Consider the following 27,292-nt stretch of genomic DNA (forward strand, 5'->3'; position numbering starts at 1 on the left):
TGTACATTCATTCAAATCTTCTTAACGGATCACCATGTCCACCAATACCAGTAGCTTCCCAGTCATGGCTGCCAAGCTATGGAATACACTCCCATCTGCCCTCAAGACGACCCAATCCTTCACTAGCTTCAGGAGAAAATGTATCACTTGGCTAACAACGAACGACCTACTAAGATAAAAGGAGTCCAACATGCCTAAAGGTTCCCTAAGACTAACTCCACATCAGCATCCATCTCTTAATCATGTCAAAATTCTGCAATTGAGGTCTTCCTTATATGCAACTTCTATTACTTGCAACTCAACTAAAGTGTATGCTACTGTATTCTGTATTCTACATTGTGTGACCTGTTTAAATGTATCCTTGTTCTAACTAAACTGTACTGTTCTAATTCCAACTGTAATCTTGATCTAAAAGTGCCCAGATACTTCTGGGTTAGGCGCGTTATAGAAATAAATTAAACAAAAACAATGTTTATAAAAAGCGATCCATAATTTCTCCGATACCCAGTTTGCTAATGAATGCGTACACAATGCATCCCCCTTGTTAAGCATTTGCCAGGAGCTTCTTGTATCGTTTTTAAGTACAGCAGCAAGTACACTTTAGGAGTCCTTTTGGTAGATCGTGGCTTTATATAGGACTAACCAGTTTTTATATTTTTGCTTTTTTTTTTACCAACATTAGGTACTGAGCCTTCTCTGGATGGATTATCCTTTTCATATCCTTGCGAAGGATCCTTTTTTGTTGTTTCACTGTCAAATGTATGCTTATGTAATAATGCACCGTCCTGATTTTTTTTTATGCTGCCTTGTATTAAAAAAAAGCGGCTTGTAATTTAGGTCTTTTCCTCAAACCACCAGTTTGACAAATTGTTTATGTATAGCGTGAATGTCTTGTTGCCTCAACCTCAAGCTATTGTCCCCCCTGTGTGACTTCTACATTCATATCAATGAAGCCTCATTTTTTTCTCTACATCTCTCTCCAGCTTAATTCCAGCAGGGCATGATCACTTGAGGCCCTAAGGGTGACTTCAAATATGATGTTTTTGGGTTATTATTGAGCTAGAAGCCGACACAAGCCATTTGGGCCTACTCGTCTACGTTTTGCTTGATGTTTATAGCTATGGTCTGAACAAAATGGTTGGGATTTTTTACTGCCTTCACAGAAATCCTATTTCCAGTTTTCACAAAAGTCAGTAGACCGGCTGAAGGGCATCCCCTCATGCATGTGTAGGCCAGATTGAGGGAAGAAGTGTAGCAGTCAAGTGTAGGAGGCACTGCTGTACTGGCCCAATGACTTTGGCTGACCTAGGCTCCTCTTCTGAACTTACTGGCTTTGGCATTGCATGTTCCCTTACAGGTTTTAATTGTTGAACACTAGTATTGCTGGGATAGAAGACTGTACATCCCTCAGGGAGAATCTAAATGGTTTACTACTTACCAAGTATGTTCTGATCTGAATTTAACTTTCCCCTCCTTGAAACTCAATATGGTAATGGTGATCACAAGTGCTAATACTAACCTCAAATGACGTCACTCTGTGTACTGGAATGTTTAGCATAAGACAAGTTTACTCACCTACTTTATTGCTCTTGTTGAACTGAATCCAAACTTATATTAAAGGTACTATTAGTTGCTTCTTTTTAAAGATGGTTTAATTATCCTTGTTGTATATATAAATAAATATGTATACTATAACTCCAAGTGTGTAAGGGTTCACTTGGATACCTGCATTGACCAATTTCATTCTACAGCTCACGTTACCCCTCTTAAAATAAGCCTGGCTAGTCACTACCAACTTGTGTAGTACAGGCCTATATTAAAAGGTGGGTTACCCAATACCAAGGGACAAGTCTGGTAAAGTCCCACACCAATTGGACTCTACAAATTCTTACCAATAATCAAATGTAATAATGACGTATGTTCAATTTAAAAGAACTAGAACTCAATATAGCCGATAAACAGAATCCTTCTTGGATTATGTGAATACAGGCAGGACAGAAACAAATTGCAATTAGCCATTAGACATTGGAAACTGCTTCATCAACACAATTAGAAGAACACTTTCACTACCAAAATTATGTTACGGTTTACTGATAAGATTGCTTCCAGACTAACACTGTTAGGAGACTTTTAATGCTCAAATCCATTCCTTGTATGCAGCTTGAAAGGAGAAGCCACATAGAGTTTGACATGTTACGTGAGACAAATTGGGGTCACAGTAATAATCCATTGAAACCAATGGAACAAACATTGGTGCAGGAAAAGGGGGTTTATTTACAGGGTGGCAAACACAATTTGGGATTGCATGGCGATCTGTATATTCTTGTCCACGGTGCTTCTTAAAAGATTAGACAAACTACCCTCAGAGATTGAGTCCTGTGTTCGTTTTTGACAGCAGGTATTTGCTTACTGATAAGCTCTGTGATCAGAGCTCTTCAGCAAAAGACAGGTGAGCTTGGAGGCACACAGGTAAAAGTAAATAGGACATGTACATAGACTCAGGGCTGCAGCTCAGCCACTTTTCTTAAGCAAGACTATGTAAATGAGTTTAATATAGAATTAGCACCATGTGATTGGCAAGCAGACAATCAGGTTTCTCGGATCGTGGGCAGTATGTACCCTGTCCACTTTCTAAGAATTATTGGCTGCTCCCCTTTTTCGAACCTCCTGTGTCACCTGCCTGCGCCTCCCCTCTATAGGCATCGGACTCCACCCTCACCACTTCCATACAACTGCCGGGCCACACATACCAGACTCCCATGCCACAATTTCTTTAATTTTCAGCTGTTAATGAAATGGAAGACTGGTTTAACATGAAGCACCCATGCAACATTTCAATGGGTGTCAGCTTTGTTAGTTCTCTCTCCCACAAAAAGGGACCATTAGCATTGCGGAAGAGTCAGGGTGCTAAAGAAGCTTGACCATATATTGGTCATGCCATTCCAGGTTATAATGGCCCATGACTACATTAATGGATCTCAGTGCACTACGGCCTATTAAATCAGCTGGTGGTGCAGCACTGTACGGCCTGCCAAAGGAGTGATCATGGCAAAAGAAACATACAGCACACTTTCCGGAGAGATTTGACCTCTGTGCAAGTTGAAACACACCCAGGGTGAAAATTAATTTTTCCACGATAGTGCCCTGTAGAAATGTTGATTCCTATGTGCACATGCTTGGTTCAAACAGATATATTTGTTTTCAAAGAAGCATTTTACTTTTTTGCCAAATGAACTAAGGTTTATGAGGTGTATGCCAAGTTCTGCAGATTTTTCTTTGCATTCTGACACTTGTAGTCCTGCATTAACCATTATAAATCCATAACTCAAAAGTGCCGCAAAACAAAAAAATAAAATAAAACATTGGTAAGCACCTCCAGAATGGATTATGGCATGTTGGCATGTATTGGGCACTGTTCTGTGATCACAAGGGGAGTATCTTGAAAAAGGATAACCAGCAGCAGCCAGAACGTGAATGGCTAATGGAGAATTAGTATGTGATACAGTTGAGGCCAGTAGGGCTCCACGGGTTAGAGGATATTTCCCAAGCAATCTAGTGAACACAAATGTATGCCTACCAATATAGAACACCACCAGTGCTGGATTAACAGCATCTGCATAATCACAATAATTAATTATACAAAATGCAATTGTACAGGTGCATCAAAAAAAGCTAACTGTATAAGAGACCGAACTTTCTAGCACAACAGGTATTTTTGACTTGGAAGTGGGTTTGACAAAATTCTAATAAACTGTCATTGTTTCCAGAAATGACTGTATTGCAAATGGTGACTGATGTGTGACCAGGTATTTGCATAAATATGTTATGACTCAACCAAAATTGTACCTGGTTCTTTCGCTTTGGTTATAATCTGAGCCACTATTGGAGATTCACACCCATCAGAGGAAGGCACTAAAATAAAGAGAAGAAATTAATCAAAGCAGACATTTTATTAAGCACGTGTCCAAACATCCTAAAACAGTAGTTTCAGAAGAACAAAATATTGCAAGATTGTCACCAATTTTCCGCTCTGTGTCAGACAAAGTATTATTATATTTGTGCAAAGGTAATCTCCAAAGTCTTGAAATTGTGCTGTGTTTGTCTGAAAACATAGCTTTTACCATCCAACTAAATTCATGTACTAACCAAAGCATAAACACCCAGGTAACATTACTTAATTGATAAAATGCAGCTCAGAACGGGGGGGTTCACATTGGGATATTTACCGGCATGCGGGTTTCCAGTGGACAACTGGGGAAGTCACCATTTCGGGCATTTCCCCTTTCATGCAGAACATATAGCTGACCACAATGCTAACTTCTTCAGGCCACTGGACCACAGTCCCTACCACTTTGGCCAATGAGGCTGAAATCTAACCTGCCAGAGTAGATGTAACAAAACCTCAGAACGAGGTTCTTTCTGGGCTCCAGAGTCCTTCAGTCTTACTCTGGGGCAGGGCTATTCCCTGCACATCATGCACATTCACAACTGGGTTTCACTGGACAACAGTGCCACGTAGGACTAGGCGCAAGCTAAGCACAATAATAATTCCGGAGAACTCTGGCTCAACTAGATCGTTTTTGTGTGTTTTATTGGGCCTTGGTTATACAAATATTATCCCAAACCCTGTATTCCGAACTTTGAATCCGTGTCTAGGACATTTGGATACTACCGCAGAAGTCACTGCCCCGGAGAATACACTAAAAAACTACAAACCTGAAACATACATGATTTTACATCAAGAGTGTATTTTGAAATATAGACACTGCGTGGAAATTACCATATTGTGTGGTATTGCATCTTATGCTGTATCTTTTCGTCTCCCTGTTCTTGACTAGTGTGTAAAGCATTGACTGCTCTGCCCCATTTACCACAAGGTCTACCATATAAAAAGAAGTTTTGCAACTAGGCAGAGATTGATCACCCTGAACATCTAAAATAGTGTATAAGAAAGCCAACTACAGGAACAGTTTTACTTTGCATAAAGAAATAGCACACAAAAGGTTTTGTGGAAACACTATCTTAGTACATTTAAGCAAAAATGTTGGTGAAGGTTACAGATAAGTAATTTGGCTTCAGAATATCTTAGTATTTGATACACACTGTATACAAGGTTAATTTTCTCTGGGGAGCATCGTGGGTTATTTGTTATCAAAGAGATGTCCATGCCATAGTTGGAGTCAGTTGTGATAGTCTGTGTTCGTGAATTTCACTTCCACAAGAATATCAAGTAGTGGCAGGGTCACAGTCAAGTATTTATCAGTGTTGGACTATGGGACAGTGGTTTCTGGTATGACAGATGTGCTGATGTAATGCAGGCGGTCCCAGCAGTGATTAACTATGAAGCAGATGCACTCAATGGTGTACAAGCACCAAGGCAGCGGTACCAGATGTCTTGCACATTTTATGTTGCGGCAGAGATTATGGCACAAATGTTCCCGTCTTTGCTGACTCTCTTCCGGTATCAGGCTTTTGTCAAGTTGAAAGCATCAGACTATTAGTTACATAGCAGATCTGTGCCAGTGTTCTTGTCTCTGATGGTAGGGGCATCAACGCACAAACATAGTCAAGCAAACATGCCCAAAAAACAGGCTTGTGACTCTGCCAGTCTGACCAGGTCATGAGATGGTCTCATTCCTACTTTGGGTAGCCACCCAACCCACTAGCTGGCTGCCACATTCAATTTTTGCAGGCTTTCCTAAACAATGAGGTGTGGCCTCCCCAAATGTTTTAACCTCTCCATCGGTCAACTCTTCCAGCCCTATGCTGTATTTAACCTGTTTCTTGCACTTATCATACTATTCTCCTCCTCATTTTATGTTACAACACTTGCACGATCCGAAACTGTGGCAAAGCCTAGTAAGATCGCTTTGTTTTTGTCTCGTTTCCTCATCCATGTGCGCTGCTACCATCACTTCCTTCCTCCATCTCCCTCTTTTCCCTGCATTTCTTGTTTTAGCACTTGCATGTTCTGAATGCCTGAAGGCCTAGTGCAAATGTTGGTTTTGTTTCTTCTTCCTGTTCCTCCATCCTTGCCTCGAAGGACCTTCAAACACTATGTTGCTGAATAGGCGCATTAGCAATAAAAAATAAAATGCGCTTTTGAACTTGCTCATCTGCCTTATTATTTTAAGAGTTTATAAATGAGACGTGTATGGCTAGCTGTGTGTATAAAAATGTTCTCGGATTGTAGAGAACACAATATGCATAATTGCATTTAGCAGTATTTTGTCTGCTGCAAAGACCGCATGCGCCGTCACACATGTAGTGATTGTTAAAAGGAGGCTAAAAAAAATGTCATTTTTGTTTCAATCGAAAATAACCAATATATCTGCTACTCCGTATTTTTCAATGAATTCAATTATTAATACAGCTTTGGATTTTCATCTTCAGAGATCATTTAATGTATAATAATGCATTAGAAGGACCGGCTAAATAAAAAAAAACATTTTAGCCTAACTACATGTGATCTCTGTTTTCTTCTATTTGTCAGTTGAATGAAAAACGATTGTGGGCTCCAAAATAGTGTGTCGAATTCAAAAGTATGTTTTGTCTTCCTGGATATCTTCCAAAAATATTGCAATATTTCTGTGCATGTTCCATCAGAAAAAAAAAGTAATTTTCTGGTGCTGCGGCAATGTTTTGAAGTCATCGCTTGATGCGATTAACAATGTTGGTTTTTGAAATTCACCAGTTTTCATCAGATTGCTGTTTTTCCCATTTGGGAATTACTTGTCACTTGTTTTTTGCGTAATATAGCGATACTTGTTTGGTGAACAATGTTTGTTTATATTCTTCGGAATCTCTGCAAGCCATAAAAAAATGTTTAATGTAATTCACAGATGTTGCTAATAAGTTGTGAGACCAGTGGATGTATGCGTTTTGTATGAACTAACCCCTTTCATCATTTCCAAAAATGTTCAAATCCCAAAGCCCTGCAGGCAGGCAAAAAAAAAAGCTGCAGAGAAAAAAATATGCGCAGGCTGTACATTTTGTTGAGTGGCTAAGCGGCTTGATTTCAGTTTAACCAATATTAAAAAAGGATCTCAGGAAATCATTTCAGATCCGTGTGGAACATCAAACAGCACCACTTGACATGTGTTTTCACACCACAGTACAACTTAAACTTAAGCAGGGCCCAGATCAACAACTGTAGTCCGTCTCCAATAAACAATGAGTATAACTAAACGTTTCTAACCAGTAAAAATAATTGTTGCGATCAATCACTAGTTCCAATTCCCTCAGTCACGACACCTGTGTCCTGTGATATTAATTGCTCCGCCTGCTCAGTTTTTTTCGGATTCCGAATCTTTATTACGATTCAACTGGCCAAACCCGCTCCACCGCCCCTGCTGCCGGCCACTTGAGCATTGCACGTCCTATTTGTACCAGTCACCTCTATCGAGTTAATCACTCGCATGCTCTAAATGACCCGTTCCATTTGCAGTGGACATCAAATATTTAGACATTAGGTCGTGTCTCAACTACTGCTACACTGTATCTACTAATGCTTTACTGTACATACCATTGGGAATATAATCTGCTCTCAACAATAGTAACAGATCTGCTCACGACCTAAAATGTGTTGCACGTCACATCAAGCGCCGCCTTTAACAACTGTACAAAACAGTGGGAAGTATCCGTACTCCACGCAGGTTTGCGGTTGCCTTAGCGTATCAAATCCCATCTGCCTTACTACACTAGTCTCTAGGCCTTCCTTCACCGTTAGCTTGCATGAATGCTGATCATACTGCTTACGTAGCGCCCACCTAATGTATCAAACGTCATCAGCTAGATTTAGCATGCGGCTTGTAGCAGCCTTGCGCACTGCCCTAGCGTCTCAATTGCCATCATTGTACTAGCTTCTAGGCCATCAGTCTCGGTTAGCCTGCCTGACTCTAGCAGATACTGCTCACACAGTTTCTACCCATTGTGTCAGATTCTATTAACTAGCACTAGCATGGCCCATTCTGTCTAGTAGTGCACTAATCAGAGTGTGATCAGTCCTAAAATTCCAATTAACTGATACAGCTCACCCACTGCCACTCAGCGCTGACCTTTGTGCCAATCGTCCTTAGGCAGCACAATTTCTCCCACAATGGCCTCATTCCACAGAATCACTCGCAATGGCCTCCTTCCTACCGTTATTCCACACCATCACCCCGACCAATTTCCTACCACCACTGTATTCCAATAATAACAGCTGCATTCCAGTGGAAAGCTCCACGGGAGCTGTAACTACTGCCTCAATCAGCCCTATTGAATGGATACAGTGCTTCGCAGCTCCTCTCACCCACTTATCCCACTGCATGTCCACATCGGAAACGGGAGACTAGGCTCTCGCTTCTCTAACCAGAACGTTACTCTAAGAATGAACAGTCAATCCACCCAGCCTACGCCTCAAACACAACCAAACCACCTGCGCAGCAGCAGTACCCAAACTTCCTCAACCACCCCACCCTCTGATCTTGTCAAACTCTCCAGCCAACCCTTCCATGATCTACCATACCTATCTAACCCAAGTGCAAAATAACCCCTACCCGGCCCTCTACCCTCCCCTATCAAAGGCGCATTTATCAACGCTTGCTCACTAGTGGCCCAGGCCACCGAGATTTTACCTCTTTACAGCCAACCATCTAGACTTCCTAGCTATCACTGAAACCTGGCTCCACCCCATAGCAGGCCCAGCACTCTCACTAGCCCTGCCAGAAGGCTACACCATTATCAGAACAGACAGAAACTGAAATGAGGAGTTGCCTTCATCTCAAAAACCCACCTAGACCTCAGAGATACCACCCTCCCTTCTGCAGAGCTCTTATCAAATAAACTCACGCTTTCGCCCACCCAAACGATACTTCTGCACCTCATTTACTGCCCTCCTGGTCCGACCTCATCCTTTAACGAAAACATCACCAAACTCCTCTCTTCCAACACCAGACTTGGATCCCAAACCATTCTCATGGGAGACCTCAACCTAGGTCTTCACGACCCTAACAATCCACAAGCACTAGCCGTGGAAAATTCCATCATCCAACTGGGTTTCAAACACTGAATCACTGAACCGACTCATTCCAAAGGTCGAACACTGGATTGGGTGTCCGACCTCAACTGCTCCATCACGATTCTTCATAATGAACCAGTGGCCTGGTCAGACCACTACTTCAAATCCTTCTCAATTCAAGGAAACATCCCCCCCCCCCCCAATACCACCTCTGCCCCACCCACACTCTAGAAACTGTCATAACATCTCAATCAATAGTCTACGTCCGCTTATCAACAATATCTTGGACGCATCCAAGTATAAGGACCTTGATTCAAACAAGCTGGTCGATCTATATAATGCCCCACTCAAATCAGCGCTAGACACCACAGCACCCCGTAAACTAAGAAAAGCCAAACCCATTGCCCATCTCAAGAAGTGGTTTACTCCCGAATTAAAAATCTTAAACGCCAAAAGAACAGCGGAAACCATCTGGCGCAAATCACCCACCAGCCAGAATAAAACTTCATTCACCTCAGCGGCTGCAACCTACAAAGCAGCCATCCTAGCCACCAAAAAAGAAGCATACAATACCAGAATCCACAATGCCAAATCAAGTACCAAAGCGCTCTTTAGCATCCTAAAGGAGCTCGAATCTCCAGCACCTCCCTCCCAGGACTGTACCAAGGATACGGCATGATGTACAAAAATCCAACAAGCGCTAGCTGACAAAATCACCCTACCACAAAGTAAGATCGATGCCAAAGAAATTAGCCTCTCACGTTGCCACCGCCCTAAACCTGTGCTAGAGAATAATCATACACAATGCACACCTTTCACATTCTCCGAAGCAACACCGAAGGAAGTGGAAGACATCAAAACTTTGAAACCTTCCCACTGTCAAGCTGACATCTGTCCAGCTTCTATCGTTCAGGAAGGAGCCAAAGACTGTGACCCCTTCATTGCCACTCTGATAAACTCCTCCTTCAAGTCTAACCAAGTCCCTAACAACCTCAAGGAAGCCTGGGTCATGCCGTTCATAATAAAAAAAAAACCTGACTCAAATCAAACACTCCAACGAATTACGGGCAGAGTGTTTGGCGAGTGTTTGGACTTGGGACTTGCCACCACTCCTTTTTCTGCTGCCTGCGCCCGAGTGGCTCTACTACCTCCATTACCATCAGTGGGAGGCTGGAGATGGACCCTCCCCTATAATACCACAGCTCCTAGCGGAGCGTTTGCGGAGTTTTTGGCGAGTGCTCGGCGTGGTGTAAGACAGAAGGACAAACATGGACCATACACCCGCCATGATCCCTGGTGATGCAGCCATTCCACAGGTATCCCGTACCCGTAGCCGCTCGAAATTGCCTGCTGTTGGGGGCTCTACAGGGGATAAACTAGAGGCGGCGAGTAGCATGTCAGATGATGTTGGACTAGTTGATGCCCTCCGTTCGGCCTGATGACTGCATGGAGCCCTCAAATGACAGACTCGACTTTCCTGACCCACCCTTCTCCCACATTCCCAGAAAATTTCTTAACAGCGGTGGACAGGCTCCGCAGTCCGCTGCGGTGCGGGTCTCCGCTTGGCAGGGGCTCGCCGCGGGCTGCGACGGAGACGGCTGCGATGCGCATGCGCGCAGTGGAGCTGCGCATGCGCACAACGCCGGAGTCTCGTCGAGTGGGTCAGGCGGAACTCTGGAACCAGCATGTATGTTGGGGAAGCCACTGCAGGCGGGCGCCGGCTATAAATGTGGCAAATAAGGATGCTTTCTGCCTGCCACAGGAAGAAGCTTCTTTTTTTTAAAAAAAAAAATAATAATTAGCAAAAATAAAGCCCCAAAAACTTTTATACCAAGCATACTCTATGAGAGTATTGAAGCAGCAGGCATCTTGGATGGTATGGAAAGTTCACAAGCCCCAAATACAAAGACTTCCCTTACAAAACAAAATGCACAGAAATCTAGTGAAAATGACAAACCAAATACTTTGTCCTCCCACAATAAAGAACCAATGTGTGATATTGAAAAGGGACATTCACAAGCTAACACAAAAAACATTGACACAAGGAAAAACAAAAATAACAAATAATCCATCAAATGGGGCTGGTGACCTTCCGAAACCACTCTCCACTCAGAAATTTAGACCGCGTGCAAAGTCCTTTTCAGGGATAAGAACAATCAGATGGCACTTCAAAAAGAAAGACTTACCTACTTTACAGAAAGACATGAGTCTGGCAACTGGGATCATGGATGCCAAACAACAACTAGACGAAATGGAAATGTCAGATCATGACCTTGTGCTAGCGTCTGGCCGATGCGAGCAATTAAGCTCCCACAATGAACAGATAGAACCAGACAAAAGCGGTAACAGCAACCCACCAAAGGATGCTACGACTATAGCAAGCATTGGAAATACAAATGTCCCTGCAACAATTGTGATCATTCCGCAACAAAAACATTCAGAAAAACTGGAAGAATTTCAGAAGCTGTCTTTTAAGGAACCAAGAAGTACTTCAACTCTGCAGATACCGCAAGTAAAAAGATTCTTTGAAGAAGTGGATGCAAATAAATCTAGTGCAAACATGGTCCCGGTAAAAAGGAAAAAAAATGAAAATGGAAAAACAAGAGTTATAAGTATTGAAGAGGTTTCAAAGGAAAAAACAACTTCAGAACAGCGAGGGGAGCCAACTGTGCATTCACAAAAATCAAAGGAAGATGTCCCTCAGGAACTAAGCAGTACCCTGACTGTGGACTTGCAGCTGGAAGACGAGGAACAAACTGTGCCGGGCCGCATTTTGGCCGAAATTAAAGAAAAACATCTTGGAAGAGAACAAGTTCCGTCACACAACCCTTGGCCAATTACAGATATTTGTGCAAACATGCAAGCTGCAGTAGGATCTATGAGGACCATAGCACTTGCACCATACTTTAAGTTATATGAGGCACTTCACGAAAACTGCAAAGATCAATCTAATCTATTGGCTCAAATCCAGTTCAAGCTAACATGTGTAGAAAAACACTGAGGTTGAACAAGTAAGAAGGATCCAGGAAAAAGCGTCGGAAAATGTTATAGTTAAGACGCTAATCGAGCTAACTGAGGAAACTCGGGAAGACAAGAGCGTTTTTGCACTGTTTCAGTGATACTATCAACTTACTTAAAACAGAGAGCTACAAAAACAATGTCCAACATAAGGATAAAAGTACCTCAACAAAAATAAAGGACATAGAGTCAAGGCCAAGTGATGAGCAAAGAAAGGTAAATGTGACGATTGACAGGAGTAAAAAAAACTGAAACAGAATACCTAGGAAAGACTGAATCTATAGTCAGTCGAGCACTGGCACCTGGCACTCCGAGAACAGAGGGAAAACAGGGAGTGTCCCTGATAAACAGCCAACCGATACAGGATACTCCTAACAATGACTGCGAAAACCAGCCTAATGGTATTCATCCATTATTCAACATTGAAAATCTAAAAGAACCAAACAGACCAGACAAGTTGGAAAAACCAATCAAAACTTCGGAAAAATTATATAAAAGATCAAAAGATGCTGTAGAAAAATCAAATAAAAAAGCTAAAAACTTGCCCAACCAAAAATGCTTGACTAATGATGGAACACGGCAGTTCATTAGAAACAAAGCCTATAGGAAAAGAGATAACGAAGTCCACCCAACAAGTACCACTAATTAAAAAAAAGGATGACGTATGTCAAACAAAGAAACAAGTACGAGAATACATTAAAGATGTGGAACTAGAGAGTACATTAGAAAGCTCCATAAATGAGTCCTATGGTCAAGAGTCTTTGTTACTCTTATCTGTTTATGAGGATGACAGCTTGCAAGAGTCAACGGAGGAATGTGAAGAACCCGTGAGCAATAAAAACAACGCTCCGGAATGCCTTGAAGTTCCAGCCTTGACTTTCCGAACTCTGCAAGAAAAAAGAATGCAGGTTGCAACAAAAAAGGACTTGGAAAAAAAGCAACGCCACGTGCTTAAAGACATGATCAAACAATCAGATCAAGAACGAGAAAGATGGAGCACACAAGATCCTAAGAGCTCGAGAATGAAAAACAGGAACAATCGCGACGAGAAGATGGACAGACGAAGCGATAAGAAGAATTCTGAGCCTTACGGCAATCAGAACAATACTTTTAAATTAAGAATGGAGAGAGTCCCAAGAGCAAAGATGGCCTGATCCTAAATAGATCAAACCTAATGAATCTCTTGCATAAAGTGCCTCAATTGAGAGTGATTGAACCAAAAGACATCCGAATCATAGAATTTCCAAATGAAGAAGATTTGGATAGAATCTGTATACACTTTAACTCAAAGGCAGTTATGAACTCAATATGGCTAGCTGCGGATGACCTCCGGGTTTTGATGTTAAAACAGAATGTCCACAACAGAGAGAAAAGGAAACAAAAAAGGGCACAAAGCCCTGAAGAACAAAAAAATGCTTGTGAGAATCAAAGTGAAGAGGAAGTGGATTTCAGACCTATACGTTTCTCACCAACAGTATTACGGGGCCCATATGCTCTACGTATGAAAATCAAAGGAAATGAGAAAGTGAATCTGGTCAATCAACCAAATAATGACCGTCCCCATTGTAACTCAAATCGATACAGAAAAATCATGGGGCTGGTTAGCGGAAACATTGAACGCAAAAACTAATGAAAAAAAATATTAGACCGAAGGATTAGGGCTACGAGGATCAACAAGCTTTGCTTCCTGGAACACAAGAGGCTTTCATCATTTGATTGAAAAGTGAAATAAAGAAATTCTAACTGCAGATATTATCTGCATTCAAGAGTGCTGGCTTCAAGAACAGCCATACATACAAGGAGCAACTTGTTACTTGAATAAAGCTCTTAAAGGTAAAAAAAGGCAGACCTTCTGCAGGCTTATTAACTATCATAAAGAACACATATGGTGGAAATGTAATTCGCACAAAGCACATGTGTGCCCATACCTCTGGAGCTTGCTTTAAGATTTCATTTGTGAGGCCATCCGGCCCTGGGGCTCGCGATCTGCTTGCTTTTGTGATCAGTACCAAGATTTCACTTAAATTGAATTTGATGTCCCAATCTTTTTCCTTTCTGGCATCTTGAGGCAGTAGATCTGTTGCTGGCTCGCGATTATATTTTTCTTGAAAGTATTGTTCCCACGTTGTTTCATGTATAGGGTTAAATTGTTCCTCACTTTGGTGATTTCCTTTTTGATTTAGCAGTGTCCATAGATATTTTGCATTTTTATTTTGAATCGCCATCAGCATATGTTCAGAGTCTTTTTGAAATTATAGAGCTCTATGGGATTTAACCCAATTTCGATAACCTTTTTTCAATTCTTTTCTTTTTGTTTGCATATCATCATAGGCAATATTCTGTTTTTTTAAGGCTCTTAAATCTCTAGACAGCTGTCGTTTTTTTTTCGCTATATCAGTATTGAAACAATGCGCCCTGATTTTTGTGGTTCTTCTATTTGTTTCGGTGGTCACTTTAAAGATTCTGAGGCAAGATTCATACTCCACGTCTTTTCCTGTTGAGGTTGCCCATTTGTTTATTGAATTTGTTAGCATGGGAATCATTTGTGTTGTTAATCTCAGTCTGTTTCGCCCCTCATTTACACGAATTTCAGTAGGCCAAGTATTCCTTGGTACCACATCCCTTTTATGCTCTATTGCTGGGTCTGAGCATGTAAGGATTAAGATTTTATGATCACTACTTTTTGTTGTATTTTCAGGGAGAGTATTCTGCCAAAAATGTCTCGGTCAACAAAAAAGTAGTCTAGTGTTGCGCATGAATTATGCGATGACCATGTGGGTTGTCCTTCTAGATCTCCTTGGACATTACCATTTACTTGCAAGAGATCACATAACAGAAAATGTCCACCTCAATATCAAATATTGAATAAGGAAGCAGGAAAAATGCCCTTTGGGCCACTGGAGGAATGGAAAGCGAAATGTAATGAGCTGTTGCAAAACTTAAAAGTTACGACAGAAGCCCTTCTGAAACACCCAAAGAGGGTAAAATTACTCTTACTATCAATTGACTGGGCAGAAACAGAGTGTTCGAGAGTAGCTTCGAACTATCATACCTTATCAGATAAGATAACTAGATGCCCACAGTTATTGCATGGATACCTAGAAAAAAGCACCAATCGGAATCATAGAGACTTAATAATGCGCTTTCGTCTGAACATTTTAAGCACAAAGATCAACCTGTTCAGATATGGCCTGGCAAAGGAAAAATTATGCAGACTATGCAAACAAGAAAAAGAATCGTCTCGACACTCAATGCTGTTTTGCCCTGAACTTCGATCTGAAAGGGGTGGTCTATTACTACCAATATTGTCACCATCATGTGATCTGGACCCTGATTTATGGTGGTCAGCTCTATATGACGACCCAAGTAAGAAAACCATCAAAGGCTTGGTATTTTCCTGGAATCCATGCTAAAGAGACTGGAAGGGAATTAAGACCATCATTAACAAGGAACATCTAAAACACAGAGCCAAACCTGGATTGAAACCAACATCGAACTAAGAAAGAAGAAATAGGAGATGTTTGGCTTGTGCATGGGGAGGAGGGAAAACTTGTACATAAGCAAAAGCTTGTATTTTGTGTACGCTGAATGCTTTAAATTAAAAAAAAAATTTAAAAAAAATTACAGCCATCCCCTTCCCTTTAAAAATCCTAGACCGAGTTGCATATCTGCAAATTCAGAAGCATCTAGAGGAGAACAACCTTCTAGGCCTCAGACAGTCCGGCTTCAGACCGAGACATGGTACGGAGACCGCTCTCCTAGATCTAAAGATCCAGATGGACAAGGCAAAGGACAAAGGCAAGCTAGCGATCCTGCTTCTAGACTTGTCAGTGGCCTTTGACCTTGTCGACCACCAAATCTCAACCGGCCATCTCACCACAGCTGCAGCCTTCTCTACCAATGCATCGGACTGAATCAACTCCTTTCTATCCAATCGGATCACTAGGGTTTTTTTCTCCTTCAGCCTCAGCAGACCCAAACCCCACACTCTGCAGAGTCCCTCAAGGCTCTTGCTTGTCACCAACGCTTTACAACATATTTACAAAGCTTCTATTTGATCGACTGGACAGCCTGGGTGTCGTCTACACTAACTATGCAGATCACACCCAAGTCCTCATATTGAATGATGTCTACCTAGAAATCCAGGCCTCGATGGCGACCAATAGCTTATGCCTCAATGATAAGACCGAGTTCGTGATTGTCGGCACTCGGGCACGTCTGAACAAGCTGGATCATAGGTATACTTCCTTCAGTATTGACGGCAACGCGATCAAGGTCTCAAAAGAAATAAAAACTCTGGGAGTCTATCTTGACTCAACATTGTCCCTCAAGAAACAAGTCCGCTCCCTGGCAGCCTCCACAGCCTATATCAATAAGGTGATCTACAGCTGCAAATCCTACCTGTCCATTAGCAGCTATCTAACAATAGCCAGAGCTTTAGCGCTGTCAAAAATGGACTACTACAACACGCTCTTTCTAGGCTCCTCTGAACTCAACTTAAACAGGCTTCAGGTCCGTCAAAACAACTCACTGAGAGCAGCACTTAACCTACCCAGATCCAGCCACATCTCAACACTTAGACGCAACACCAACTGGTTGTCAGTTCGTGACAGAATCACTCTCCATACATTGGTGATAACTCACAAATGCCTCGCTAACACAGCCCCCAAATACCTGGCTGACAAATGCTGCAAGCACCAACCCTCTCGCACCACTAGATCTGCCCTATCATTACCCCACAGTACCCAGGTTCAACTTAAAAACTGCAGGAGGAGCCAGCTTCCCAGTCCAAGCAAACAAATGTTGGAACTCCATTCCCCTCCTTACAGACAAGAACGCTCATTCCTGAAACTCAAATCTGGAATAAAAAAATGGTTGAGCAATAAGTCTCTCCCTTGAAAACACTTCTGGAGATTTCTGACTACCACCTAACCGTATCTCTAGACCTGCCTACTGCTCTTGCTCTAATGGTATTGTACAAATTTCATATCCATCTGTAACTTCGGGTACTCCTAAACTGTTATGTTATTTTATTGTATTTTATTTTATAGACCTACTTGTAACCCCTGGTCTACCTTTGTTATGTTATTGCTCTTCACCATTTTTGTAACTCCTAAGTTTTTCCAGCGCCCAGTTACCTCAGGATTTGGTGCGTGATATAAATAATAAACAAAAACAAATGCATTTATACAAACGCAAACAGCTGAGTTGCCAAAGTAGGGCTACAGGGCCATTCTAGCCTAATCCAAGGTAACGTAGATGACCCCTTCAGTGTTTTCGCAAGTATGGACATTCTTTCAAACTATAACTCGGAAATATGCAATGCTTCCCACATACATTGAGTGTTCTTCAGGCAGTGCTGAATTAACCATTTATCAGGTTTTAAACATGCTATATTCTGCAAGACTTAATGAGTGCATAATCTATGCTTTCAACTGCACAGTATTGTGTTAAGAGTAGCATTCCTTTTTGTGTGAAATTATCTCAACCTGTGAGTCACCCAGCACTTTTTGCTGGACTCTTGGATTTGTATCCAACTCTGCTGAGTGAGTGGGAACCTTTTTCCACACTCTGACTTTTACCCTGTGTTTGGGAACCTTATCTCTTTTGGATACTCTTTTGGAGTTACACTTTACACCAGCTTAATGGCATCTATGATTTGTGATTGATTGCAGCAGACAACACTGTCTGTGAGGTGTTTCTGGGAAGTGTTGGGCAAAGTTTGAATGCAGTACCCTCTGAGAACACTACAAATAACTGACTACAGATATAGGCAACCCAACCTTTGGTATAAGCTTGTACTACACAGTTTTGGTAGCGCGTTGAGCAGCCAGGCTTATCTCAAGAGGGGAAATGTGAGCTGTAGTGGAGGTACACAAAGATTCAAAGTTACAGGTATTCAAATAAACTCTTACACTTAAGGTTTCTTGCATAAATAATTAATAACCTATCAGTTATAAAGCCTTCTTCAGAAGGGAGCAATAGAATAGTAAGACAAATATACTTCAATACTGTACACTCGTTAAAGAGTAAGTAAAAGGCAAAAGTTATTAGAACACAAGAAATACAAATAATCATAAGCAGGACAAATACTTTCAGATAGCTCTTAGAAGAGACATTCAATTCAATAGGCTAAGCCAAAATCAATAGGCCAAAGTCTTTGTATAGGATGCAGCACTTAAGGTAAGTAAATGGAAAAGTCTTTCAACAAGTTCTAAGGAGTCTTTGAGAACAAGAAGAATCAAATGTAGGGCCACATGCTGGTTAGACTTGTGAGCTTCAGAAGTTACAAGCACTTCCACAGTAAGTGGTAAATTCTCTTAGACTAGTTTTACAGTAGCCTAGTAATGAAGAAAAAGATGCAGCTGAAGACTTCTGTTCCTGTACAGCTCTGCAGATCTCTGTTCCTGGGCCTCAGTCGTGGGGACAAGAGGGAGAACATCGGGGGACTCATGCACTGTACTGTTTTTCAGTGGCTGTTTCACCTTCCAGCTCCTTGCGGAACAGCAAATAGCAATAAGCGCGGTTCCTGGCTGTCAAGATGGACTTTCCTTGCATCTGAAGTCGCGCACTCAACTGAGGGCGGTCAGGCATGGTCGGTCCTGCTTCGTGGGAGTCCGGAGGATCTTCCAAAAGCTTTCGGCCAGCTTACAAGCAACGCACACAATCTGGTGTCCCTCTCCCTGGCTCTATGGTTTCCTGCAGCACTCTGAAGAAATGCAGCTAGCTCCGAGATGGGTGTACAAGTGGCTTACTTGGGAGTTGACTGGTCCCACCGACTGAAAGGGAGAAGTCGTCCTTGCAGGGCTTCTCTATCGAATCAAACTTGGCGATTCGGACCTGCAGCAGGGCTTCACTGGGCAAACCACTGGCCCAAGAGTTGCAGCAGCCGTCCTCTTCAAACTCTTCTTCGGTTCCTTCATCCAACTCTGCCTTCCAAGCCAAGAGACTTGCCTTTTTTTCAGTTCTCTCCCATTCATTACAGCCTAGCTGCCACTCACCCAACAGGGTGGCTGTCCTTGCCGGACAGTCAGCCAGCCAAACATCACACAGTGCATGTGGATCTCCTAGGAGACCAAGCACAGGGAGTTTCGGGCAGCTCCCTCACTTCCTGCCTACCCCAGACACTCGGGTCGGGAGCCAGAGGCGGGTTTCAATCATGAAGCCTGCCAAAGGCAAATGATCAAAGAACAAACCTGGCTTGGCGCGCAGAGAAAAACTCCAGAAGGACCTTTCCACAAACACATGGTGAAAAAAGAAGACCGGGAACCATTTTAGCAATGATGGCTGGGTGCCGTCTTGAAAAACATCCTTCGATTTAACGTTACCAGAGTTGCGAACAGTTCGGAGTCGGGGTAAATCATGTAGTAAATCATGGTCGTTCATTGTAAAACCACTGCCACCAGCCATTCTGAGAGGAAAGGGTAACATGTGAATGCTACATGAGTAGCTAGACACAGGGGATAACAAGTAGCCCCTCCAGCACTCTAGTGTAAGATAGGGTGTGCTGGGTCTAGGAATTTAAAAGACTAGTAAAGTAAATTTCACTTTACTGTTCTGGGAAACAGTAGTTGATCCCAGAGAAGGTAGGTAAACCTTGGAAAAGCCTGAAAGGCTTCCCTGTGTCAATGCACTGAGGGTGCTGTGTGACAAATGAAAAAGATGATGCCTATGGAGTTGGTTAGACTGCATTACCAAAGGAAACACAAAGGTAAAATACATATCAAAATACATGAGGGTGTGGGGAAAAAAGGGTCACACACACTCCAGGTAAAAAAAATCAAGTTCTCAAAATCCAGCAAAGTTGTTGGGGTCTCTAAGGTAGAGGGAATTAGCACATTTTTGAGAATTCTCCCTATCAGGAAGCACCTTAAGGCTTTCCTTTTTACTTTTCTGTGATAACATTCTGTTATCAGGACAGGGGGATCCTTTTTATCCACCCTGACATATTTTGTGGAATCTTATGTGGCGTGCTGACTCAGAACTGCATGGGTCCACAGCTTGTCCTCTAGCCTTCCTGTGAAATTTCAGAGTCCCAGCATCCATGGGTCCCAAGATAGAAGGCTAACATCTGTGACGCCTGCGGTCACGTGCATTGGTGACCAGCCCTGAAACCGGCTTTCAAGCATCTGGCCGAGTGCCTAGAAGAGGCCTGCATCGGTGTTTGCTGCATTCATGCATCAGCTCCTGGACCTGACCAGCTCTTCTCTTCTCCTGGACATCTGTGACCGGAACAAACGGCGGGACAACTAACCTCAAGTGACCTCTCACCCCTCCAACCCCCGCAACAACTTGCCAAGTATGAGGAAAAATTGGAGTGCGTGGCTAAGTTACGACACTTACCTGCACCCCTATTTCCATTCTTTCAAAGTTTTAATCTTTTAGTAACTTTTGGCTTTGGCAATACTTGTTATTTAAAGCCCTCCAAAATGTAGAAAAAAGGTTTTACTCAGCAGTTAACCTTTTTATCGGTCTACTGGAACCTCCTTCAAATCCACAGGACCCTCCTCCTAACTTTTCCCACTCCCTAAATCTCTTTGGAAACGTTGTGAACTTTTGGACACAAGGCCCCATACACGTTAGGGCTGGAAATTTCAAGTAAGGGTTGCTATTCCTGGGGACTGTTGGTGTATTGATCAATTACTTTGCTTCCCTTTCAGGTATTTGGGGGGTGGGGATGAATTTATTTGGATTATTTTACACTAACTCACTGTAATTACCTGTTCTTAGTCATATTCATAGTGTGTTACTGGCCATAAATATAGTATAAATATAGGATTTTTATAACTGTCTAATCCTCGATTGCTCACTGTGTGGACCCATTGTGGACTGCTGACCCCCCACACTTTCTCTGAGACTTAGCCTTGACCATGCTACCTTGATTGATTTGGTTACAGCTCCCAGAGTTTCCCTGTTCACAACTAGGGTGGCCTCCTAAATATCTGTCCACCAGGCAAGAGTTTAGAAATCCAGTCTAACACATTCCATGCAAACACAAGGTCCTGAGGTGGATGGCAAAGAGCGATCACTCACTGTACCCAGTGCAACCACAGATTTGAAGAGCGTGCAGCTGGTTATGGAAATCAAATTTCTTTAGAGTCGCAAAAAGTGTGCAATCTCTCCCAACTCAAATCAATTTCTTCTAAAGAAGACAGAGCTGCAAATCTGTTAATACGCTTTCAAGGTTTCCACTGATGGTATAGATTAGTCCATCCACCAAAACATACACATTGGCCTGCACTTCTATTTAAACCAGGGATACGGAGGGTTACCAATATTGGACCCCGCCTCGTTCTGAAGAATATGCATTATGGTAAGCACTTGCATAGTCCATGACACTTGTGTACAAGCGCGTTATAAATGACATATCTGTGCAACAAATAGGTCACTGAAATTCAAACCAATACAGTCAAAAGGGAAATCTTTCTTGCCAGTCCCAACCCACGACAAACCTTGTCCATTAATGTGTGCTGCCTTTTAATTGCCCTCGTTACATGTTATGAGTTGGACCAATAAAGGTTTTTATTAAGTAGGTTTGCTACTCACTCTTGTTAGGATGTACAACGGGGTTAAAATGGTCCAATCCGGAGTACATTTAGGGGAAAGCACAGGGACTCAAGCAAACTTTATAAAGCAAGCATACGAGTCGGGATACACTGCTGAGCACGTCCACCCAAATTTGAGATGTTTTAACTGAAGGGCGATTTCTATCCTCTTCAGGCCTGTTGCTCATATCAGGACTTGATCTAAACATCCATTGGCTAGTACTCGAAATTAATCTTACTGATTTATCACAGGCAGGAATAATAAGCTCCTCCTTTGTGCCAATAAGGGGCTCAGCCGGACTGACAGGACCAGAGATGGGACACTCCTGGAAACCACCCAAGAAGTCACAACAGCAGCAGATGGAATAGGAGGTGGCTTGATGCCGGATTGACAGTCAATTTCTCCTTTAACAAGTGCGATGCTCAGTCACTAAATCCTCAATCCTAGCCAGCCGATCTGTTAAAACTGAAAAATGCTTTCATAATAATGTTCAAAAGTTTAAATTGTGCACCCCCTCCCCCTTTTTCTTTTTAACTACATCTGTGTCTGACCCTTTCCGGGCAATTTCGAAGACAACAGTAAAGCTTCAGATCTTGGTGTTTTCAAATCACCTTTGCTAACCTCCAATTCATTAGAACCGAGTGCACAATCATGGGAAACAATAGCTAATGATATTTTGCGCAAGAGGCAGAGTCACCAACCCAGGACAGTGTATTACATCAGGTTCAGAAAAAGCAATCACCACTTTAAAATATGTGAATCTAGAGATGTCACTGTTCTCTACAAATGGGCCCCGTGTCAATATGTGCGATTTATAACTCGGTGTCTCAATTGTACGAGTTCTATATTTTTTGCGCACGACTGGCTTGTCAATCACGTCCCATCTCATTCTGTCTCTTGGCCTACAGTTGTGTCCCTTGACTCTCGATCTGTCAGTTTCCTTTGCTGTCAATATCTTTCGCGATCCTGTTAATTCACTTCCTTTACTCACTCTTATGTCCGTTCTCTCTACCACTCCTAGTTGTCTCTTCATCGCATGTGGACTCTCCCCGCTTATGATTCCAACCTTCTCTCTCAGTTTTCCCTCCATCTTCTTACAATATTTATATTCTCCCTTGCGATACTGCTCTGCCTCATCTCTATCCGGTCTCTCTCAACTTCCCACCCTTTTCCTTTACAGTCCTCTTGCCCTCTAGTTCTGTCTGTGCTTTCTCTTCACCTCTCAATTCAACCTTTTAATTATTTAATCCCACACTCCTCTAACCCACCAGCCCATGTCTCCTTCTGCCTCACTCTGCCTGTCTGGCTGTCTCTTCCTTTTCTTTCCTTTCCGTCTGTCCATTCGTTTCCTGTCTCTCCCCCCCCTGTCTACCACCGTCCGTCTGCGTCTACCCCCCTGTCTACCTCCGTCCGTCTGCATCTACCCCCCCTGTCTACCTCCGTCCGCCCCTTCCTTTCCTGCCCGTCTGCCCGCCCCTTCCTTTCCTGCCCGTCTGCCCGCCCCTTCCTTTCCAGCCCGTCTGCCCGCCCCTTCCTTTCCTGCCCGTCTGCCCGCCCCTTCCTTTCCTGCCCGTCTGCCCGCCCCTTCCTTTCCTGCCCGTCTGCCCGCCCCTTCCTTTCCTGCCCGTCTGCCCGCCCCTTCCTTTCCTTCCCTGCCCGCCCCTTCCTTCCCTTTCCTGCCTGCCTGCCTGCCTGCTCCTTCCCTGCCTGCCTGCCCCTTCTTTTCCTGCCTGCCCGCCCCTTCCTTTCCTGCCTGCCTGGCAGAATCCTGTGCAGTGCCCTTGGAGACCACTACACACAATTAAGGCCACAGGTGGCAATACAAGTTTTACCTTTGGTACAAGCCTGTACTACTATGTTAAAGTGGTAGCAGTAGCGGTGCAGCCAGGCTTATCTCAAGAGTATATGAGCAGTAGCAGAGATTACACAAAGGGACCACAATTACTGTGACTCAAGCAAACACTGACTCAAGGTTTCAGGTAAAAAATATAAGTACATTTATTTTAAAACCATTTGTTATTAACACAACATTTCTATTAATTCAAAACCACATGTAAAATACACTACAACCAACCAACTCACTTCGGTACACTCTAACTCAAAGTAAGTACCCTATGTTTTAACGGACCGGTGTTGCGAAACAAAAGACGTTACCGGGAATACACTTGCGATCACTTTTTGACAGTAATGACAGTTCGGTCTTACTAAAGAAACGCATATCTGCAGCAAGAAATGTTACTGGGGCAAAAACACACTTAGCACCTGAGTTAAACAGAGAGAGTGTTGGGGGCAAAAACCGTAGGCAATACTTTTGTCAAGGCAGACAGAATCATAGAACACTATTTGACGGAATTCAAGAGTCAATAGGGCGGGGCCAGTGTCAAGTGGAACCGGGTTCCTGTTGTCGAGGATCACACAATCGGACAGTTCAAGATTCAACGTTGCCAGGAGTACTTAGATATTGTCAACAGAGGAAGCAAAAGTTATAAGAAGGAGGGAAAACAAGGGCAAGCCTTGGAGGTGAAGAAAGAGGGATTCACCCTAATTCCTCAAGCAGAACACAGTACCTTATTCAATGAAGAAGCTGGTGGCACGGCAGTTGTTCCTGTTGGTTTCCTGCAGACCTACAGTTCCTGGAGCTTCGGTGCGAAGGACGTCTGGAGGGGTCTGCACCACACAGGATAGGAAGCCGGCAGCAGCGACGGTGAATAAAAGGTGCGCTCCTTAAAAACAGGAGAGGCTCTTCAGATGGCTAACCGGACCACTACAGCAGTGTGCAGCGATTTCAACCAAGAAGAGGATCCTGTGGAAGATGAGCTGGTTATCCCCACCAGGCTCAAGGGAAGACTACTCCCGACTGGATCTTCTCTGGTCGTCAAAGGGTAGATAGCTCAGGACTGCAGCAGGGCTTCACTGGGACGGGGTAATTGCAGCAGCCGTCTTTGCCGCTTCTCTTCGGTTCCTTGTAGTTCCAGTGGCGACTGACTTCTAGCCCAAAGAGACCTGCCTTTTATGCGAAAATCCCCCATTCACACAGCCTGGCTGTCAATCACGCAGCGGGGGGGTTATCCAGCCCGGACAACCACCTCAGCCAATCATGGCAAAGTGCGACTTGGGTTTCCTAGGATACCCTGTGCAGGGGGTGACTACACCCTACCTCACATTAAACCCACCTAGACACCCAGGCGCCTGGTTGAGGGCTTCTTGGCAGACGCCGGCCAAAAGACAGTGAATAAAGGAGGCAAACCTGGTTTGCCACGCAAAGTAAAACACAAGAAGCACTTTAACAAAAAGAAATGGCGAATAAACCCAACCTGATCCAAAAGAAAAAGTATTTGGTCAATCGGATTTATGTTCGGGGCTAATATAATAGCCTAAAACAATACCTCGTTTATATGATAATCACAGTAGAAAAGTTAGGGTAGATACCACTGCCACCAGCCAAATCTAAATGTTAAAAGAGCAAAACAATGCTCTAGGAGGTACAGATAAAAAGGGATACGGAGTAACCCTTTCCAGTACTCCATGTAAAATGGGGTGTACTGGATCTGTGGTTAAATGACTAGATAAAGTTAATGGCAACTTTACCCTTTTCTGAGGGACACTAGTCTGCTTCATAAATGGAGTCGGTGGGAAGTCTAAAAGACAATCCTGTGTCACTGCACTGAAGGTGCTGTGTAACACACAAAAAAAGGGGACTACTGAAGTGGTGTACTCCAGAGTCCACAATCACGAAACCAGGTAGAAGACACAAGGCAAAACATGGATAAGAGTGGGGGGAAAAGCTCACACTCTTACCAAGTGAAAACAAACTCCAGAAATCCAGCAAAGCTGCTGGGGGACTCACTAGGTGATGGAAATTAGCCATAAAATGAGAATTCTCCCTAACACTTGTCCCTTCCTTTGCTGCCTGTCCCTTCCTTTCCAGCCTGTCCCTTCCTTTCCAGCCTGTCTTTCCGTCAGTCCATCTGCCTGCCTGTCCCTTCCTTGGCTGTCCGTCCCTTTCCTGCCCCATCTGCCTGTCCCTGCCTTTCCACGTCTTTCCCCGTCTGCCTGTCCCTGCCTTTCCCCGTCTGCCTGTCCCTGCCTTTCCCCGTCTGCCTGTCCCTGCCTTTCCCCGTCTGCCTGTCCCTGCCTTTCCCCGTCTGCCTGTCCCTGCCCTTCCCCGTCTGCCTGTCCCTGCCTTTCCCCATCTGCCTTTCCACCTGCCTTTCCCCGTCTGACTTTCCACCTGCCTTTCCCCGTCTGACTTTCCACCTGCCTTTCCCCGTCTGACTTTCCACCTGCCTTTCCCCGTCTGACTTTCCACCTGCCTTTCCCCGTCTGACTTTCCACCTGCCTTTCCCCGTCTGCCTTTCCCCCTGCCTTTCCCCGTCTGCCTTTCCCCCTGCCTTTCCCCGTCTGCCTTTGTCCCTGCCTTTCCCCGTCTGCCTTTGTCCCTGCCTTTCCCCGTCTGCCTTTGTCCACGTCTTTCCCCATCTGCCTGTCCCTGCATTTCCACCTCTTTCCCCGTCTGCCTTTCCACCTCTTTCCCCGTCTGCCTTTCCCCGTCTGCCTTTCCCCGTCTGCCTTTCCCCGTCTGCCTGTCCCTGCCTTTCCCCGTCTGCCTTTGTCCACGTCTTTCCCCATCTGCCTGTCCCTGCATTTCCACCCCTTTCCCCGTCTGCCTTTCCACCTCTTTCCCCGTCTGCCTTTCCCCGTCTGCCTTTCCCCGTCTGCCTTTCCCCGTCTGCCTTTCCCCGTCTGCCTTTCCACCTGCCTTTCCCCGTCTGCCTGTCCCTGCCTTTCCCCGTCTGCCTTTGTCCACGTCTTTCCCCGTCTGCCTTTGTCCACGTCTTTCCCCGTCTGCCTGTCCCTGCCTTTCCCCGTCTGCCTGTCCCTGCCTTTCCCCGTCTGCCTGTCCCTGCCTTTCCCCGTCTGCCTGTCCCTGCCTTTCCCCGTCTGCCTGTCCCTGCCTTTCCCCGTCTGCCTGTCCCTGCCTTTCCCCGTCTGCCTTTCCACCTGCCTTTCCCCGTCTGCCTTTCCACCTGCCTTTCCCAGTCTGCCTTTCCCAGTCTGCCTTTCCCAGTCTGCCTTTCCCAGTCTGCCTTTCCCAGTCTGCCTTTCCCAGTCTGCCTTTCCCAGTCTGCCTTTCCACCTGCTTTTCCCCGCCTGCCTTTCCACCTGCCTTTCCCCGTCTGCCTTTCCACCTGCCTTTCCCCGTCTGCCTTTCCACCTCTTTCCCTGTCTGCCTGTGTCTGCCTGCCCCTTCCTTTCCTGCCTGTCCCTTCCTTTCCTTTCCTTTCCTGCCCCTTCCTTTCCCGTCTGCCTGTCCCGTCCTTTCCTGCCCGCCTGCCCCTTCCTTTCCTGCCCGCCTCTTCCTTTCCTGTCCGCATGCCCCTTCCTTTTCTGCCCGCCTGCCCCTTCCTTTCCTGCCCGCCTGCCCCTTCCTGCCCCTTCCTTTCCTGCCTACCTGCCTGTCCCTTCCTGCCTGCCCATTCCTTTCCTGCCTGCCCCTTCCTTTCCCCACCCATCTGCCTGCCTGCCCGTCCTTTCTCGCCCGTCTGCCTGCCCCGTCCTTTCCCGTCTGCCTGCCTGTCCCGTCCTTTCCCGCCCGTCTGCCTCTCCCTTCCTTTCCTGCCTGTCTTCCTTTCCTGTCCGCATGCCCCTTCCTTTTCTGCCCGCCTGCCCCTTCCTTTCCTGCCCGTCTGCCTGCCCCTTCCCTTCCTGCCCGTCTGCCTGCCCCTT

The 27,292-nt window shown here is 44.4% G+C and overlaps 1 protein-coding gene across 7 annotated transcripts in view; it reads right to left on the minus strand.

The window, feature by feature from the left end:
• KMT2C (lysine methyltransferase 2C) overlaps nt 1-27,292 on the minus strand; it is a 2,745,351-nt gene that overhangs the window by 1,688,690 nt on the left and 1,029,369 nt on the right. For all 7 annotated transcript variants that reach the window (XM_069647923.1, XM_069647922.1, XM_069647921.1 and 4 more), the window contains one exon: nt 3,847-3,912. In XM_069647923.1, the coding sequence (XP_069504024.1) occupies nt 3,847-3,912 (66 nt within the window). The remainder of the gene's footprint in view (nt 1-3,846; nt 3,913-27,292) is intronic.

This window comes from Ambystoma mexicanum, chromosome 2q (assembly GCF_040938575.1).
Source record: "Ambystoma mexicanum isolate Mex_15411 chromosome 2q, UKY_AmexF1_1, whole genome shotgun sequence".
NCBI classification, from domain to species: Eukaryota; Metazoa; Chordata; class Amphibia; order Caudata; family Ambystomatidae; genus Ambystoma; species Ambystoma mexicanum.